The following is a 17,638-nucleotide window of genomic DNA, read 5'->3' as shown; positions in this document are numbered from 1 at the left end:
GAGCAGTCTTCACTGCCACAATCTTCACCCCCTCAAACAGGACTGCCCTCCAGTCTCAACAAGGGGGACTTCCAGTTTTCACCACCCCAAAACCCACCCAACTCTCTGCAATCTCCAGTTTGTCCCCCCGAGAAAAGCTAAGGCCCTGTGGAGTTCAGGTAGCCTCCTCAATTTCTGTGTTGACTGGTCATAGAAAATGGTGAAGCTGCTGAGACACACAAAAATTGCACAGTGGGTTTTGACCTACTAAATTTAGCTGTATTAAACATCAGGTTTCTGGCAGGAAAATCTTTTTTGATACATGAGTTTTTCATCAAACACAATCTTGATTTTATCTGGTTAGACCAGCATTACAGTGCAGCTGTTCATATTGAATCAAGCCCTCTAAATCTCTCTTTCATAAGGAAGACTTAATAGCAGCAAATAGGACGAGGTCTTAGTATTGTGTTACACAAATATTCTTTTGAATATGTGGCTCTTCAGTTTTTCATCTTCTAGGGTTGTATTTCTAAACATCTACAGCCCACCTAAATACTGTACACATTTTTTGATGAACTTGTTGAGCCACTGACTGCGTTTACATGGCACTCAAGAAAACCAAATTACTATACTGGGTTATATATATATATATATATGGGTTAGTCCGACTATGATCGGATTTTTAAGATGCATGTATACACCTTAGTCTGACTACAATCAGACCGGATCGGATTTCTCAAAGTCGGATTAAAACACCTAGATTATTCAATTGATCGCATTACTCCTGCATGTATACGTTCCATCAGATCGGATTGGATTTTCGCGTTCTGCGCAGGAGCGAGATTTCTTCCCCGGGGCCGTGAGCTGGCAGTAGAAGGGCGGCGGTGGCGTCTTTCCTCTGAAATAACCGCAAGAAAGAGTGCCATTGTGCATCTAGTTTGTGTAATTATCATGTACACCATATACAAAATGTACAAAGATGTTGCTTTGTCTCGCTCTTCGTACGCCACCTTGCTCGAATGCTGAGGTAGAGTTTGTTGTTGCTGGTGACGTAAAATGAGTACAGCGCCACCTATCGTACTGGGGTATGACATCCTTCGGCCAATAATCCGATTTTCTCACTGGCATGTATACTAGGACAATTGCAGTTGTCCGATTAAGTAGCAAAGTCGGACTATGGCTGTAATCCAACTAAGATGTGCATGTAAACATACTGACTGTCTCTTGACTGCATTGACTTTGATCGTGTGTTAATTGTTGGTGACTTCACAGGGGGACTATAGAACTGGGTTGTGTCTTTGATAACTTCGGACTCACTCAGCATGTGAGCAGGGGCCACACACAGCAGGGGCCATATTCTAGACTTGGTAATCTCTAATGGTCTGAACATTTCTAAGGCTCTGGTATCTAGTGTTGCTCTCTCTGATCATTACTGTGTTTTCTGTGAGAGTTATATATCTGTGTACACAAATGTTCAAACTAAGGTCGTCTCAAAACACTACATCACTGAAAACACCAGTGACATAGTGACATGTACTTGTAAAAATAACTTCAGTTATTCCCTCTGATGAAGGCAAACTTTAATAATTTTAAAAGATAAGGCAGATAGATAACAGATAAAGCAGTCACCACTACAGATGCGTCACATTCTTCAATTCCACAATTTTGTGTGACTGATAGACATTGATGCTTTAACATCACAACAGAAACATTTACTGACAAAGATCAAATATACATCACATCATAAAATAAACACAAAGAACATAGCTAAGTTCATATTATACTATGTATTATACTGCATACATGACACAACAGTATTTTTATAGTTTAAGTTCAGAAAACCATAAAGTAAAGTAAAGTAAGGTAAAGTAAATATATTAAATGTATTTCTTTATAAATTGAATCACGTTGTAGTATATGTCTGCCTTTGTATGGAACTGAACTGTATGTTTTCTTTTATGTGACTGGCTAAAGCAAAGTCTTTCCCACATTATGATGTATGCAGGAATGCAGTTGAGGGATAACCCACATGTAAGACACTGCAGTTAACTATATTAGTATATCTATTCATTTGTAAAAAAAAAAAAAAATTAAAAAAAAAAAAAAAAATGGAAAAAAAGTTGGTTTTATGAGAAACTGCACCTTATTACAGTCACGTAGGCACAGATGAAACCGTGTTCTCTTCAAAAGGTATAAAACAGTGGATTTAAGGCCCCTGGCGGCCTGGTGTAGCTCTACTTGACTGGACTGGGTCACTCTGATGTTTGTGTGCTGCAACTCAATCATTGTTGACATTGTTACCAGTACAGATAATGCTTTCATCAAATCAATTTTATGGTCAAGAAAATGCCAGCTACACAAGATTTATATCTGAGGCTGATAAGTGTAAATGTTGTCTTTGAGTGTAATCTGGGTTTTTGCAGAGTCAGACCATATCAATTACTTTCTGAGGCAATAGGATAGTATATATAAAAAATGTTCTTGCCTTGTTTATTCATTACTCATCTGCAATTTATGTCTTTCTAAAGTATTGACAGTAAAGCAATCACAGGAAATGAAAGCCAAGAGAGACGCGGAACAATATGCAACAAAGGTTTCCCTTAATTTGAACTAGGACCATACTTTTCCTAGGTCAAATTAATTAATAATGTATTGAGATACTCTGGTATAAAAACTGATACAATGTGGAGACAATATAATTTCCCAAATAAAGGTAGCAGGAAGTCATCTTGATATCACAGTAGTGATCGGTTGCTCCATTCAGAAAAGTATTTGCAGTTGCAGGTGTGATAAGTTACCTGGAGCAGTTTTTGAATCACTTATTATCTAAAACTACGTGGCTTGGTGTGAGATATACAAAACAAGATTGGCCCTGCTGACAAAATCACTTTCAGCCACACAACTCCATATGTCACCTTTGTGAAGATTGACAAAGAGATTAGTATCGTTCAGGACACTTGGTTGGCTGTCCTGCCTCAGTCTTGGGTGCAGGACGGTCCCTCAGCTGAGGTGGAGGGACAAGCCAGAAGCTCTGCAGGGCAGCCTCCAGCAGCTGCCACCTTCTCCTCTGCCCGCAGACACAGCTCCTGCAGGAAGTTGGCCGTCTCCATCATGAGGTCACTTTCATCATCTAGGAAGACAAATTGTGTCTATTTAACAGAATAGGGCACACTAAACTTTTAATAACACAGGAGCCTGACATTCAGCGCTGGCTGAAGATTTCATATTTTTAAGTCAAATGAAACAAGACACGCACACAAACATGAATATGAAGTGGATACAAATCTGTGAATAATCAAAACACAATTAAAGTGGGCTATGAAAATAAACTGTTACAGTGGTTCTATCAATGGATGAAATACAGTACAAAACTGTTTGATAGTTCCTACAGCAGTATTTCTGTATTCAAGTGTAGATTACCAACATGTCAAATAGTGGCTCAAAGGCCCAAGCAACATAATGCAGGCTATATATCAACTGAAATGGCAGGTGCCTTATTCAGTAATGACTCCTTAATTTTAATATAATCTTGAGGGTTTGCTTTCAGTCGAATCACACATATAGTATGGGATAGCATGTCCCTGCATGGCCTCACTGAAGACACCTCTATTCATGCCTTCAGACAGGCGACCTGTGGTGACATATCCACTATATTGCCAAAAGTATTCACTCACTCATCCAAATAATTGAAATCAGGTTTCCCAATCACTGCCATGGCCACAGGTGTATAAAAGCAAGCACCTAGGCATGTAGACTGTTTCTACAAACATTTGTGAAAGAATTGGTCGCTCTCAGGAGCTCAGTGAATTCCAGCTTGGTACTGTGATAGGATGCTACCTGTGTAACAAGTCCAGTCGTGAAATTTCCTCGCTTCTAAATATTTCACAGTCAGTGGTATTATAACAAAGTGGAAGTGATTGGGAACGACAGCAACTCAGCAACGAAGTGGTAGGCCACGTAAAATGACAGAGCGGGGTCAGCGGATGCTAAGGCACATAGTGCGCAGAGGTCGCCAACTTTCTGCAGAGTCAATTGCTACAGACCTCCAAACTTCATGTAGCTCAAGAACAGTGTGTAGAAAGCTTCATAGAATGGGTTTCCATGGCCGAGCAGCTGCATCCAAGCCATACATCAGCAAGTGCAATGCAAAGTGTCGGATGCAGTGGTGTAAAGCATGGACTCTAGAGAAATGGAGACACATTCTCTGGAGTGACGAATCGTGCTTCTCCATCTGGCAATCTGATGGACAAGTCTGAGTTTGGCGGTTGCCAGGAGAACGGAGTCTCACTGCATTGTGCCAAGTGTAAAGTTTGAAAAGAGAACACAAGTCACCACTCTCCTCCAGCAGCTTGCTCGTTGTGCGAGTCGATTACCGAGTGCAGTAGAGTTCCGCAGCTCAAGGATGAAAATGTATTATTATTACTCCATGGAAATGCAATCAAAGTTCATATGTGTCTTGCCTACCAGTTTATAACAGTTGTTATCAAGAGCTGACAGGGAAAAGAACGGAACTAAGCATTTCTAACTGCATTCGGTAATGGACACGTCAGGCTTCCCGACAACGAGCAAGCTGCTGCAAGAGAGTGTGAGTTGTGTTGTCTTCCGGCAAAGCTAGCAGATGTTTGATGCCTCGAACTATGTGCCCTGACCCTATTTGTACTGTTGATGAAGTCTGGTGGTGTTCTGAGCATTATTTGTGGCTATGAGTGGCCTTTTGATGGCGGTTTCTTGGTGGAGGCCTGGACTGCAGTGCATTGTTATCGTGCAGTCTTGTTTGAGGTTGCTAAAACTACATAAGATAGCGTTCGGAAAACTTGATCTCTCGAGGGGGGGTCTTACTCGGTGTCACGGTGTGTTAGACCATGGATTAAACTCACGCTGGAATATCCCTTTAAGTTCAAACGCAAGTCAAGGCAGGTGAGCAAATACTTTTGGCAATATAGTGTATGTGGCCACACCTGCATAGGGGTTTCTGGTGTAAAAAGCCTCTGAAGAGATTTTTGTGTCACTTTGTCACAGTCACCCACACAAAGACCATCGTCACGATCTATAGTTGCAGTTGTCTGTTTGCGTGGCTGTGCTTGTGTGTTTTCTGTCTGCTTACAGAGGTGCGCTGGAGTGCTTGGCGGAGTCTGCGGTTTCAGGAGGGAGCTCACACACACACACCTGCAGCAGGTTGCTAATCAGCGCTGGCTTTAAGGCCTGGATCCTCATGCTGCCCGCTGCCAGATGATTACGTGATCCACACGTGGTACATGGCTCAGCCGCTAGATCTACTTAAGACTAGAAACTCCTGTGTGTTTAATTGTTCTCTAGTGTTTTCACTAACGATGTCTACTCCTGTCTTTAGTGACCTTCCGTTCCGCCAAGGAATCCGCTCCGGCGTGCAAATCCTCCGCACCTCTGCAGCATGCCACCAGACCTGCGTGCCTCCGAGCAGCCACAGACAACGCAGCACCTCCACCCTCCTGCAGCACGCCACCAGCGTTGCGCTCCTCAGAGCGCCTTTACCCCCTTGGACCCAGGCCCAGTGACTCTATTGTGTTAATAAAGCACCATTGCATCTTGCCCCAGTGTCTGTCCACTTTTGGGTCCCCCTGCGTTACTGAAACGTAACAAAATTACCAAATACACAATTTGTTTCTGTATTTTGTTTAAAAGTAGTGTATTAAACAACTCAGGGCTTGGTTCAAAACAAGTATCAAACATACTCAGTTCTCTTTGGGAATTCATCCTTTAACTCAGTTCAGTTTGTTTTTCCCGTCAACAAAATATGTCCGGCAAGCTGATTACTCAGAATGTCACTCAGTTCAAGGATATCAGTTTATTTCAAACACCTCTATCTCTCAAAAATATTCAATTACTCATGGTGTGAGGATAGTATTAAGCAAGTTAGTCAGTCACTCATTTAACTTGTATGCTGGTCAACAGCAGCTTTCCAAAACATATCCACATCTTGTCTAGTCCATGGCAATGTATGTGAGCTTTTTCCTATTGTAAATGTTTTTAATCTGACCCGACTGCATGCATTTACTGCTGTTATCCTGGATATTTGAGAACTCAATATTCCTTCCCAGTAAACTCCAACTGCTAGCAGGTAAATACCCCAACAACGTTTGGGCCGTGGGATAACAAAGTTTAAGCGGGGCAACATTTATGACATGAAGATCTGCTCCGGAATCTTCCAGAACAATCTCATATAGCACAGAGAGCTCATTTTCCTCACCACTCTGCATGGTCCTCTTCATCTTGGTTCAAGTTCCCTGTAACACACCGTTGTAGATCCCTTATTTGATTCACTTTCTGATATGGTGGTTCACCTTTTGTGCAAAACTTGGGGCTCAGTTCTGAGTCTACTGGGCATGGAAGTGCCTTTAAGATGCTGTGGCCCGTCTTAGAGGAAACAACTCTATCTATCGCAAGTAGTTGCAGACAAAGACCAGACAATGGATCAATGGGCCGATCACCGAGTGACAGACTGGGCTATTCTGCTATAATTACAGATGTCTTTATCTGAATTGTTCAACAATTGAATTCAGTGCTGGGTTATGGAATTTGAAGATCAAACTTAAATGTGAAGTGAAGAGCAATTTAATTGTTTCTTCTTTGTTGTGAATTCTGTTGCTTCTTCACAGCCCTAGGGGTCACTGTTGGTCAGTAATGCTGCATTGACTGTGTGCTGTACAGAGGTGGCAAGTAACGAAGTAAAAATACTTCGTTACTGTACTTAAGTAGATTTTTCAGGTATCTGTACTTTGCTTGAGTATTTATTTTTCTGACGACTTTTTACTTTTACTCCCTACATTTAAAAGCATTTTTTTGTACTTTCTACTCTTTACATTGTCAAAACAGGCTCGTTACTTTTTCAACCTCCGCGAATGACGACGTGTAAGACGTAACTACGTAGAGAGGGAAAGTCAACCGCAGACAGAAGAGCCGTGAGTTACAGGTTATGTTACAGAGAAAACTTGCAGCAGCGACATGGAGGAAGAAGGTGAACCAGGGAACGACGACGCATCATAGTCGGAGAAGCAAGACCTTCCCCACCCTTGACCTTATTTAAGAAAACTGTGTGAGGTTGTCGGCTCATGGTGAATGCGTTGTGTCCTGTGCCAACCAAAAAAACACAAGCTTCTGGCGTTCAAGAACTCTCCGTCAAATCTGAATAAACACATACAGGTAAGGTGTATTTTCAGTTATCATTAGCTCATTTAGCATTTCTTGTAGGCCAGTTTACAATGTTAGCAATTCTATGACAACACATTGTTTTGATAGTATAGAGCTAACACTAGCTAGCGCTCGATTGAAAAAAACAACAACTCAATAATCCTCAATTAATTGCCGTTTTGCCACTGTTGTGAGACGTTACTCTTCAGGGCTCTATGCCAGAAAGCCCCTCTTGGGGAGGTTTAGGGGTTGAATGGTGATTTGGGTTAAAATAAATACATTTTCTGTCAGAAAAGGCTTTTAAAAGCCGAAGGGTCTGAAGGCTAACGTCCCCTGTGTGCAAGTAGTTGTTAATCATCTACATCAACTCTGCACAAAGACATTTATCTAACAGTTCTGTCAGGAGAACCACTTTTCTCTTATCTTTGTGTACGTCTGTGTCTTATTTGTGTGTATTGTCACTCCTACAGAAAGCACGTGAGTCACTTGGAGAGATACAAAAACCTCACTGCACCTTCCTTGAGGAGGAAGTCGACCTCGGATGAAGGCCCAACCAAGCAGCATAAACTGTAGGAAACCAAGCTAGAGTCCTACCTGGCCTGCCCGGATGATACCATGGATGTCCTGAAATCTTTCCCAGCAGTCTGCAACTTGTCACTGAAGCTCAACACACCTCTACCTACCTCAGCTGCCTGTGAGAGGCTTTTTAGCACTGCAGGACTTATTTTCCGACTCAAAAGTACATGCCTTGATTCAAAGAACTTTGAGAACCAGCTTCTGCTGAGGCTAAATAAAAAATGTTGGGATTCCTGTAGAGATGAGTGAATATCTCACAAAGAAAAACAACATGATTAAATAGCTTCCATGTTGATCATAATGTTTTAAGTTCTGTTGCTGAAATGGAAAACTGATTTGCACATTGGCGTTAAGTAAGCCTGTCAAAACTTGGCTAGTTTTTCTATATAAAGTGTTAAAAGATACAAATTATGTTAAAAGTAATATGTTAAGTATATAGTGGAGAGTACCAAAGCTGTTAAAAGCTAAATTATCTAGGTGCTAATGCAGGACCTCTGGTCAATTCAGTCTTGATTATTCTGTCTGAAATTTAACTTGCAGCAAACAGACTGTGTCCAGTGATTTATGTTTTTTAACAGGTTGTTAATAAAAAAAAAAAAGTTCCTATTTTGTGTGCAACAAACTTTTTGTTGAGTTATCAAAAGAGGTATTGTGTATTATTGACAGCAAAAAATGTATTTTTACTTTTTACCTTTGTACTTAAGTACATTTCAGAGCCTGTACTTTCTTACTTTTACTTGAGTAAAGGAGCTGAATCAGTACTTCTACTTTTACTAGAGTATTTTTTTACACAAGCATCTATACTTCTACTTAAGTACCAAATGTGAGTACTTTTGCCACCTCTGGTGCTGTATGTGTTGATAGAATAAGAACAAGTTGAGTAGTAAAGAAGTTAAGTTCATGTTTGAGTCTGCCGTCTCATTCCCTACAAATTATTACTACTGCTGCTGATTACACAAACCTACAACAAATTGCCGATGAGGATGGCGAATATTGTGCCTCTCCCTGCATTGTTTTTACCATCCGCCGGACAACCTGCGATCCCGTTCGACATGTGGATGAAGATGTTCACCAACTACCTGCTTGCTATTCGCGCGGAGGGGAACAACTGGCCCGACAAGAGGAAACATGCTCTGCTCCTGCACTGCTTGGGCGCTGAAGGACAACGTATATTCTATACACTCACGAATGGAGGTACAACTTATGAGCAGGGCATGTGAGCGGAGCGGAGCGCAGAGCGTGCAAAATATCGTCGGAGCGCAGAGCGGGTTTTAATCCAAAGGCCAGAGCGATGGTTCCGTTTCGCTCCAGTTCCGTTCCGATACCGCTCTCCACGAGTCTAGGGCATGCACAAGTCCACACGGACCCATGTGTGCCTTCAAGGGTTAGCCTACATCAGAGGTCATTCGTTGAGAGATGGAGTTTGTAAAATATTTCGAAAAGCAAGCAGACAGGTCATATAGGTGAAACGTCAGGAATTGCTCCCTCTTTTAAATTTGAGGGAGCGTGGACTGATTTTACCGGAGCTGAATGAAATTTTAGGTGAGCGGAGAGCGGTCTTTGAGCGGAGCTGTCTGGTGTAAGTTTGAGCGATGGAGCGAAGGAGCAAACATTCCACGTCCGCTCACATGCTCTGCTTATGAGTCAGCAGTGACTGAGTTGTGTGCACACTTTTGTCCTGCAATAAACGTTGTGGTGGAGAGACATAAGTTCAATCAACGAGTGCAGAGACCGCATGAGACTGTTGCGGAGTATGTTGGCGCGCTGCGAGAACTGGCAGCAACATGTGAGTTCGCTAGAAAAACTGATGAGATGATACGGGACCAACTCATCGAGCATGCTAGCTGCCCAAGAATCCGTGAGAAGCTGTTGGTGCAAACGGAGAGAAATCTGGACACTGGACTTAGCAGTTAAAATGGCGGGTCAGGTGGAAGCGGCGATCGGACACACACGGACTCATACAGCAGAGCCCCAAGCTTCCATGCAAGTCGTGAAGGCGAAGCCAAAACACCAATTCAAGCCCAAAACAAGGAGTTATAACCCAGCCGAGCCTGCTGCAGCATCCAAACAGGACCGATGCTGTTTTCGGTGTGGCTCATCTACTCACCTCGCAGACGCTCCAGACTGTCCTGCGTAAAGTGACATGCAGAAGCTGCAACAAGACAGGACACTTCACCCGGATATGTAAGTCCAAGTCCACTGTCAAAGTTGGAGAAGTGGTTATTCTCGAAATGAATACAGTGCTGATGTTACAAGATGGACAGTTAGATCACAAGATTACATGTGCAGTGACTATAAATGCAAAATCAACTTACTGCCCTGCTGAGCTAGTGGTGGATACAGGCTCTGCTTTAGCTATCATTTCTGAGCACCTGTACAGAGAGCATTTCAGTGATGTACCACTGAAGTCCAGGGTCCCAGTGCTAGGCTGCCTATCAGCTACAGTGCAGCATGTCACGGCGCTGCAGTCTTCAATCAAATCAATTCAATTCAAATCAATCTTTACTTATAAGGCGCTTTTCATACAAAAAAGTATCTCAAAGTGCCTCACAGAAATTTTACAAACAACAGCAGAAAAAGAGAAACAGCAAAATAAAATCAAGAGAAGAAAATTAAAAGAACCCAACCCTCCCACCCCCACAGACATGCACAGAGACATACACACTCATACACACACTCACACATACGCACGCAGACACACAGACACACACACTCACACCCACACATACAGTAGCTGTCACTAAAGAGACATGGCCGGGCAGCGAGACCTGTTGCGTGGAGGAAGCTACGTTAGCCGGGCTGCTAACTTTACTCGCTTTGTTATAGCAATCAAACATGCCGCACTCCTTTAGCTTCATACTATGTGTCATATACGGCAGTATAATTGAGTAAAATGTGTTTGCGCATGTACTATGTGTTATACAGTAATGCGAGCAGAGCCGGGGGGGTGTGCCCGCTAGGAGAGCAGTTGAGTTGTATATCAGTGTGATGACCAGTGTGTTCAATAAAGCTCCAGCTAAGCTAGAGAAGCCTCCTACAGTTATTTACATGGTGTCAGAAGTGAACGCGAGGAGCAAAAGAGGCCATGGCAAAGTTTAATCCTCCGACAAATTTCCCCTTTGACAAGCCCAGTGAGTGGCCAGACTGGAAGCAGCGTTTCAAAAGATTCAGGACTGCGACCAAACTCGACAAAGAAGATGGCGCTGTGCAGGTGAGCAGCCTGATATACGCCATGGGCAGCGAGGCGGAGAACGTATACCGGTCGTTTGTTTTCGCTGAAGATGCCCACCGTGATGTCTTCGACACAGTGGTCGGAAAGTTTGACGAATATTTCGTACCAAGGAGGAATGTGATACACGAACGAGCGTGTTTCCATCAGTGTGTGCAGAGACCAGGAGAGAAAGTGGAGACTTTCATCAGGGCTCTGTATGAACTTTCTGAACATTGTGACTTCGGCGGGAACAGGGAGGAAAATATCCGCGACAGGATTGTTGTGGGAATAATGGACAAAGATGTCTCCTGCAAGCTGCAGCTGACGAAGGACCTGACACTAGCACTGACCATAGAGACGGTCAGGCAGTCTGAAGAGGTGGCTTCACAAGTTAGCATGCAGGGAGAGGCAGCCGGCATTGTCCATGAAGTCACACACACGCGCGGGAAATCCCAACACACCAAGTTCAGCGGTAAGCAGAAAGGGGGAAATAATAAACAATGTGGGAGGTGCGGTAACATGGCGCACAGTAAAGATGAAGGCTGCCCTGCTAAAAAATCCACATGCAATATATGCAATAAAGTTGGATATTGGAGTAAAGTATGCAGGAGCAGGAACAGAAAAGCTGTGAGTGAGGTGACTGAACTGGCAGAGCAGCAGCCATACTTCCTGGGGGCAGTGAGAAAAGCAGACGGGTCACCAGAGCAATGGGCCGTCGAGTTGCTGGTGGGATCTACGCCGGTCGAATTCAAAATCGACACGGGAGCAGATGTGACCATTATCCGGGAGGAGACCTACCACTCACTCGTTCCCAAAGGTCCACTGAAGCCTGCAGATATTCCACTAGACAGCCCAGATGGAGAGCACTGTGACATATAAAGGAAAGACTCACCCACTCAAAGCATATGTCATCCATGGACATACTGTAAGTAACTTACTCAGCAGACCACTATCTGTTAAAATGAACCTGGTGAAAAGAGTGGATGAGACTGTGAGTAACAGAGGACATTCACTGTCATATGGTGAGCATGGGACATTAAAGACTGACCCTGTAAGAATACACCTGAAAGACGATGCTCAGCCATATGCTGTACATACAGCACAACGTGTACCCCTCCCCATGCTGCAAAAGGTAAAGGAGGAGCTGCAGAGGATGGAGCGAAACGGCATCATCGAGAGGGTGACACAACCAACCAACTGGTGTGCACCCATGGTGCCAGTTTTGAAGAAGAGTACAGGCAAAGCCCGCATATGTGTTGATTTCAAAAGACTGAATGAGGCTGTTAAAAGAGAACAGTACATCCTGCCTACTACTGAGGAGATTACAGCAAAGCTATGTGGGGCAACCGTCTTCTCTTCACTCGATGCAGCTAGCGGTTTCTTCCAGATACCACTACATCCTGATAGCTGTAAGCTCACTACCTTTATAACACCATTCGGCCGTTTTAACTTCAAACGGCTACCGTTTGGAATCACCAGTGCACCAGAGATCTTTCAGAGGAAGATGATGGAGACTCTGCAGGGGCTGGAAGGCGTTGAGGTCTTCATGGACGATATTCTTGTGTATGGGGTCACAGAGGAGGAGCATGACACCCGCCTGGATAAAGTGATGCAGCGCATACAGGCAGCGGGCCTAAAGCTCAACAGAGAGAAGTGCTCCATCAAACAGGGTGAGCTGCGGTTCCTTGGGCACCTCATCAATCAGTCCGGGATCCGGCCTGACCCACACAAAGTGGAAGCTATTCGGCAGATGTCTCCACCAGCGAATGTACAGCAGTTGAAGAGGATTCTGGGAATGATAAACTATCTTGGAAGATTCATCCCGAACCTCTCAACAGTGGGACAACCGCTGTATGAGCTCCTGAAAAATAAGACTGCATGGTCCTGGAGTCATACACAACAAAACGCTTTTGAGCATGTTAAAGAACTATTAACAACTGCACCAGTACTCGCCTACTACGCCGTGAGCAAACCTACTGCAGTGTCAGCTGATGCTAGTAGTTAGGGACTAGGAGGTGTGCTACTTCAATTCCACGGTGAGCAGTGGAAGCCCATAGCATATTGTTCCAGACGTCTTACTGAAGCCGAAACACGTTATGCCCAGATTGAAAAGGAAGCGCTGGCGGGCGTGTGGGCATGTGAGAAGTTCTACAGATACCTATGTGGACTGGAACATTTCAAGCTAGTAACTGACCACAAGCCACTCGTGCCCCTCATCAACAGCCGCAGCCTGGACAATGTACCTCTGCGTTGTCAGCGGCTTCTCATGAGGCTCATGAGATTCAACCCAATAGCGGAGTATGCTCCAGGTAAAACCCTGATCGTCGCAGACACACTGTCACGCAGCCCGCTGACCAGCACATGCACTGAGACTGACACAGAGAGTGAGGTGACATGCTATGTGGCTAGTATGATGGAAGCGATCCCTGCATCCAAAAGCAAGATGGATGAAATCAAGATGGCGATTGCAGCTGACACAGAACTATTATCAGTCATGAAGCTTGTAAAGAGAGGATGGCCTGAACACATTACTAAAGTTCCCATGGACGCAAGAGCATATGTTCAAGTGAAATCAGAGCTGTCAGAACATGATGGCCTGATTTTAAGAGGAAGCAGGATTGTCATACCAAGGTCAATGAGAGGTGAGACCCTTCAGAAAATACATGACGGACACCAGGGCCTGAGCAAATGCAGAGAGAGAGCGTGTTCATCAGTGTGGTGGCCTGGACTCTCTGCCGAGATAAACAGACTTGTGACCTCATGCCAAGTGTGCCACGAACTGAAAAGAACACAACAAAAGGAACCTCTCATCTCCACACCACTTCCTGAGAGACCCTGGAAGAGAATTGCACTGGACCTGTGTGAGTATGAACATCAAAACTATTTGGTAATCTCAGACTATTACTCCAGATTCATAGAAGTACTGCACCTGCCCTCAACGACAAGTAGACGGGTGATCCAAAAGCTAAAAGCAGTCTTCGCCAGATTTGGTATCCCTGATGAGGTGGTGAGCTATAATGGGCCTCGGTTTTCAAGTGCGGATTTCCAGGAGTTTGCTAAAGAGCTTGACTTCCAACACTGCTCCTCCAGCCCTCATCACCCTCAAGGCAACGGGCACGCTGAGAGAGCTGTGCAGACGGCAAAGAAAATCCTCAAGCAGAAAGATCCCGTGATGGCTTTAATGGCTTATAGGTCCACCCCCTGCTCAACCACAGGCTTCAGCCCAGCCGAACTGCTTATGGGCAGGAAAATCAGGACAACACTCCCGACTCTGGAAGAAAATCTCATCCCAAAATGGCCCAGCATGACTGTGGTCATAGACAAGGACAGGAAGGAAAAGGCTAAACAGGCTTACTATTTCAACCGTCGCCATGGAGCCAGACCTTTACCCGCTCTTCGACCAGGTGATGTTGTACTCTCCAAGCTAGATCACGAAAGGTCATGGTCTTCGCCAGCAGTGGTCGCAGGTGAGGGCATCACCCCAAGATCTTTCGTCATCAGGACGCAGCATGGAGCGGAGCTAAGGCGGAACCGCCGCCACCTGCAATCACAGCTGGTACCCCAGCCCACTCCAGCAAAGCCTGGAGACACTACAGGGATAGACACCCACTCTGACAGACCAAATATGCTTGAGACTGTTCCTGTCTGTCAGAGTGAAGCTGCACTCCCAAACCCTCTCTCCAGCCAGACTGTGACCAGATCTGGACGGGTTTGCAAACCAGTAAACAGGCTTGACCTGTAGACAAAGTGCAGGACTCATGGCCTTTGGGGAGGGGGGAAAAAAAATAAAAATAAAAAACAAATAAAAAACAGGGAAAACAAGGAGAAGTTGTATTATCACTGACGTTGATAATGTTGTTTCGTGCATAATGGTAATTGTGTGCATACAGATGTTCATATTGGTAAGTGCAGCTAAGATAAGTCATTTCTCTATTATGCTGTTTGTTCTACACTGTGGGAAACAACAAAAGAAAAGGGGGAGATGTCATATACGGCAGTATAATTGAGTAAAATGTGTTTGCGCATGTACTACGTGTTATACGGTAATGCGAGCAGAGCCGAGGGGGTGTTCCGGCTAGGAGAGCAGTTGAGTTGTATATCAGTGTGATGACCGGTGTGTTCAATAAAGCTCCAGCTAAGCTAGAGAAGCCTCCTACAGTTATTTACACTATGCTCCAAGTGTTTGGTAATGTTGCTTACCCCGAATTTCCCCTGGATACTGTCCACTGCGTTACGGCTCCGATCCGGTTTTGCTCCGCCGTCTGCCGTCTGGTAACCCCCACCCAGCGGTTGCGTTTTGAGTCAGCCACGACACAGTACAGTAGACAGCTGGCATCGCGAGGCCGAGGAGTTTCCGCAATAATCACATAATCACTCGCAACCGCAGTTATAGGTGTCATAAAAACAACAACAGGAAGTGTTCCCGACCGAAGGATTAGTAGAAGAGCTTGTGTTTGTCTCCTTTTTGAGATTTGTGTGCTGGTGTCAACACGGACTGTTTTATTTTGAAAAGTAACCGGATGTTATATTGATATTTCAGTATTTGACTTCCTGTCTGCTTGGTGCTAAATTCAGCTGGCTGTGTTGTGCTCCGGCATCCGCCAGATATAAAAAAAAGAAAAAAAAAAAGAAAGCTGGCCTCCAGCTCAATACTGAAAAGTGTCATTTCAACCAGAAAAGCCTGCAGTTCCTGGGGCATGTCATTTCAGCTCAAGGTTTGCTGCCAAATGAGTATCACCTTAAAGCTATCACAGAAGCTCCAGTGCCAAGTGACGCCACTGCTCTATGCTCATTCCTGGGACTCACAGCATGGTATGCAAAGTTTATGCAAGATTATGCATCCCTGGTTAAGCCCATGAGAGACTGCCTTCGTGCTGACACTTTCAGGTGGACTGCAGATGCACAGGTGAGCTTTGACACAGTAAAGACTCGCATTGTAAACAGTTCAGCACTGGCAGTCTTTTACCCCAGCCTCCCAACCATTGTTTCCTCTGATGCTTCGGATTGTGGTCTGGGGGCCATACTGACACAAATACATTCTGATAAGACAGAGCGTACAGTTGCATTTGCTTCACGTTCACTCACACCGGCAGAATTTAAATACTCCATTGTGGAGAAGGAGGCATTGGCCTGTGTGTGGGCTGCCGAAAAGTGGAGGACTTTTCTGTGGGGGACAAGATTCACACTGCGCACAGACCATCAGGCCCTGACCACACTGCTAGCTACAAAAGGACTCGATCGTGCAGGAATGCGTATTGCACAATGGTCAGCCAGACTTCTGTGTTTCACATATGATGTGGTGTATCGTGCTGGTGCACAACATTTTGCTGCTGACTGTCTTTCCAGGTTGCCTCTCCCATCAGAAGAGGATGCAGAGCCAGTGATGGAGCCTGAGCTGGTAGCTTTGCTGGATGCGGAACTGAAAGCTCTCTTAGTGAAAGACTTCACTGTGGCATGTGAGGTGTGTCCAGAACTTACTGCTCTGAGAGTACAGATGAAAAGAGGATGGCCTAAAACAACAAAGTCCCTACCTGCAGTGCTGAAGCCTTACTTCGCTGTCAGAGACGAACTCTCAGTCCAAGATGTTGACGTTTACAGGGGCCCTCAGCGACGGTTAGTTCCTGTGGCCATAAGAAAACAGCTGGTTGATCTGGCACATGAAACCCACCAGGGTGTTGTCCGCACTAAGCAGAGGCTGCGGGACTTATACTGGTGGCCAAGTATGGACATGTGTGTGCAGGAAAGCATCAGGATGTGTGTGACGTGCCAGATGAATGATAAAAGTGCTAAAACACATGCTACACCACTTCAGCCTGTTCCACTGCCTGATGGCTCGTGGCAGAAGACATCGTTGGGCCATTTGAGTCTACAACCTGGGACTGCTGCTATGCAGTGACACTGATCGACTACTACACCAAGTGGCCAGAGGTCGCCTTTACTCCCTCCATCACATCCACGGCGATCACCACTTTCCTGTCTACAGTGTTCTCAAGGTTTGGCAATCCTACAGAACTCATTAGTGATAACGGGACACAATTTACCTCAAGTGAGTTTGCAGAATTCTTATTAGTAAGAGACATCAAGCACAGAAAAGTGTCTCTGTTTTACCCTCAAGCAAATGGAGCCATAGAGCGCTGGAACCGCATTCTTAAAGAAACACTCCTCACCGCTGAGCAAGAGAGGAAATCATGGAAACCCTTCATACAAAAGTTCCTACTCATATACTGTGTGACTCCACAAAGCACCACAGAGGTGTCACCCCATGAGCTCATGTTCAACAGGAAGATGCGCACAAAAGTGAACATTGGCCCAGCAAGCAAATCAACACCGTTGCTAGAAAAGCAGCTGCGCAATAGTGTCACTGCCAAACAGAATGCCTCGAAGGCCTACACAGATGTTAAAAGAGGTGCACAGGTACCAAGGATCAAAGAGGGAACTCTGGTCAGAGTGAGGAAGCCCTTCCATGTTAAAAAAGGACTGTCAAAGTTCCATGTACCTGCCAGAGTGATGGAGAAAGCTGGTGCAGGTTCCTTTGTGCTGAAGGATGGACATACATTGAACACTTCTCATCTCTCTCTGGTCCCAGACAGTGCAAAGAACATCATCACAGGCACAACTGCTGCTTCAGCCCCTGAGCCAGAGCTTGCAAAACCACCAGATGATATCATGCACAGATCCAATAGCATCAGGAAGAATCCTGCTTGG

General features: G+C 44.8%; 1 protein-coding gene across 2 annotated transcripts in view; it reads right to left on the bottom strand.

The window, feature by feature from the left end:
- Positions 1-1,542: 1,542 nt before the first annotated feature.
- LOC115579511 (ankyrin repeat and MYND domain-containing protein 2-like) overlaps positions 1,543-17,638 on the bottom strand; it is a 30,153-nt gene continuing 14,057 nt past the window's right edge. For both annotated transcript variants that reach the window (XM_030413084.1, XM_030413083.1), the window contains exon 10: positions 1,543-3,109. In XM_030413084.1, the coding sequence (XP_030268944.1) occupies positions 2,955-3,109 (155 nt within the window). In that variant the 3' untranslated portion in view covers positions 1,543-2,954. The remainder of the gene's footprint in view (positions 3,110-17,638) is intronic.

Source organism: Sparus aurata, chromosome 3, assembly GCF_900880675.1.
Source record: "Sparus aurata chromosome 3, fSpaAur1.1, whole genome shotgun sequence".
NCBI classification, from domain to species: Eukaryota; Metazoa; Chordata; class Actinopteri; order Spariformes; family Sparidae; genus Sparus; species Sparus aurata.
Note: the sequence above shows the minus strand (reverse complement) of the source record. Positions and strands in the feature narration are given on the sequence as shown.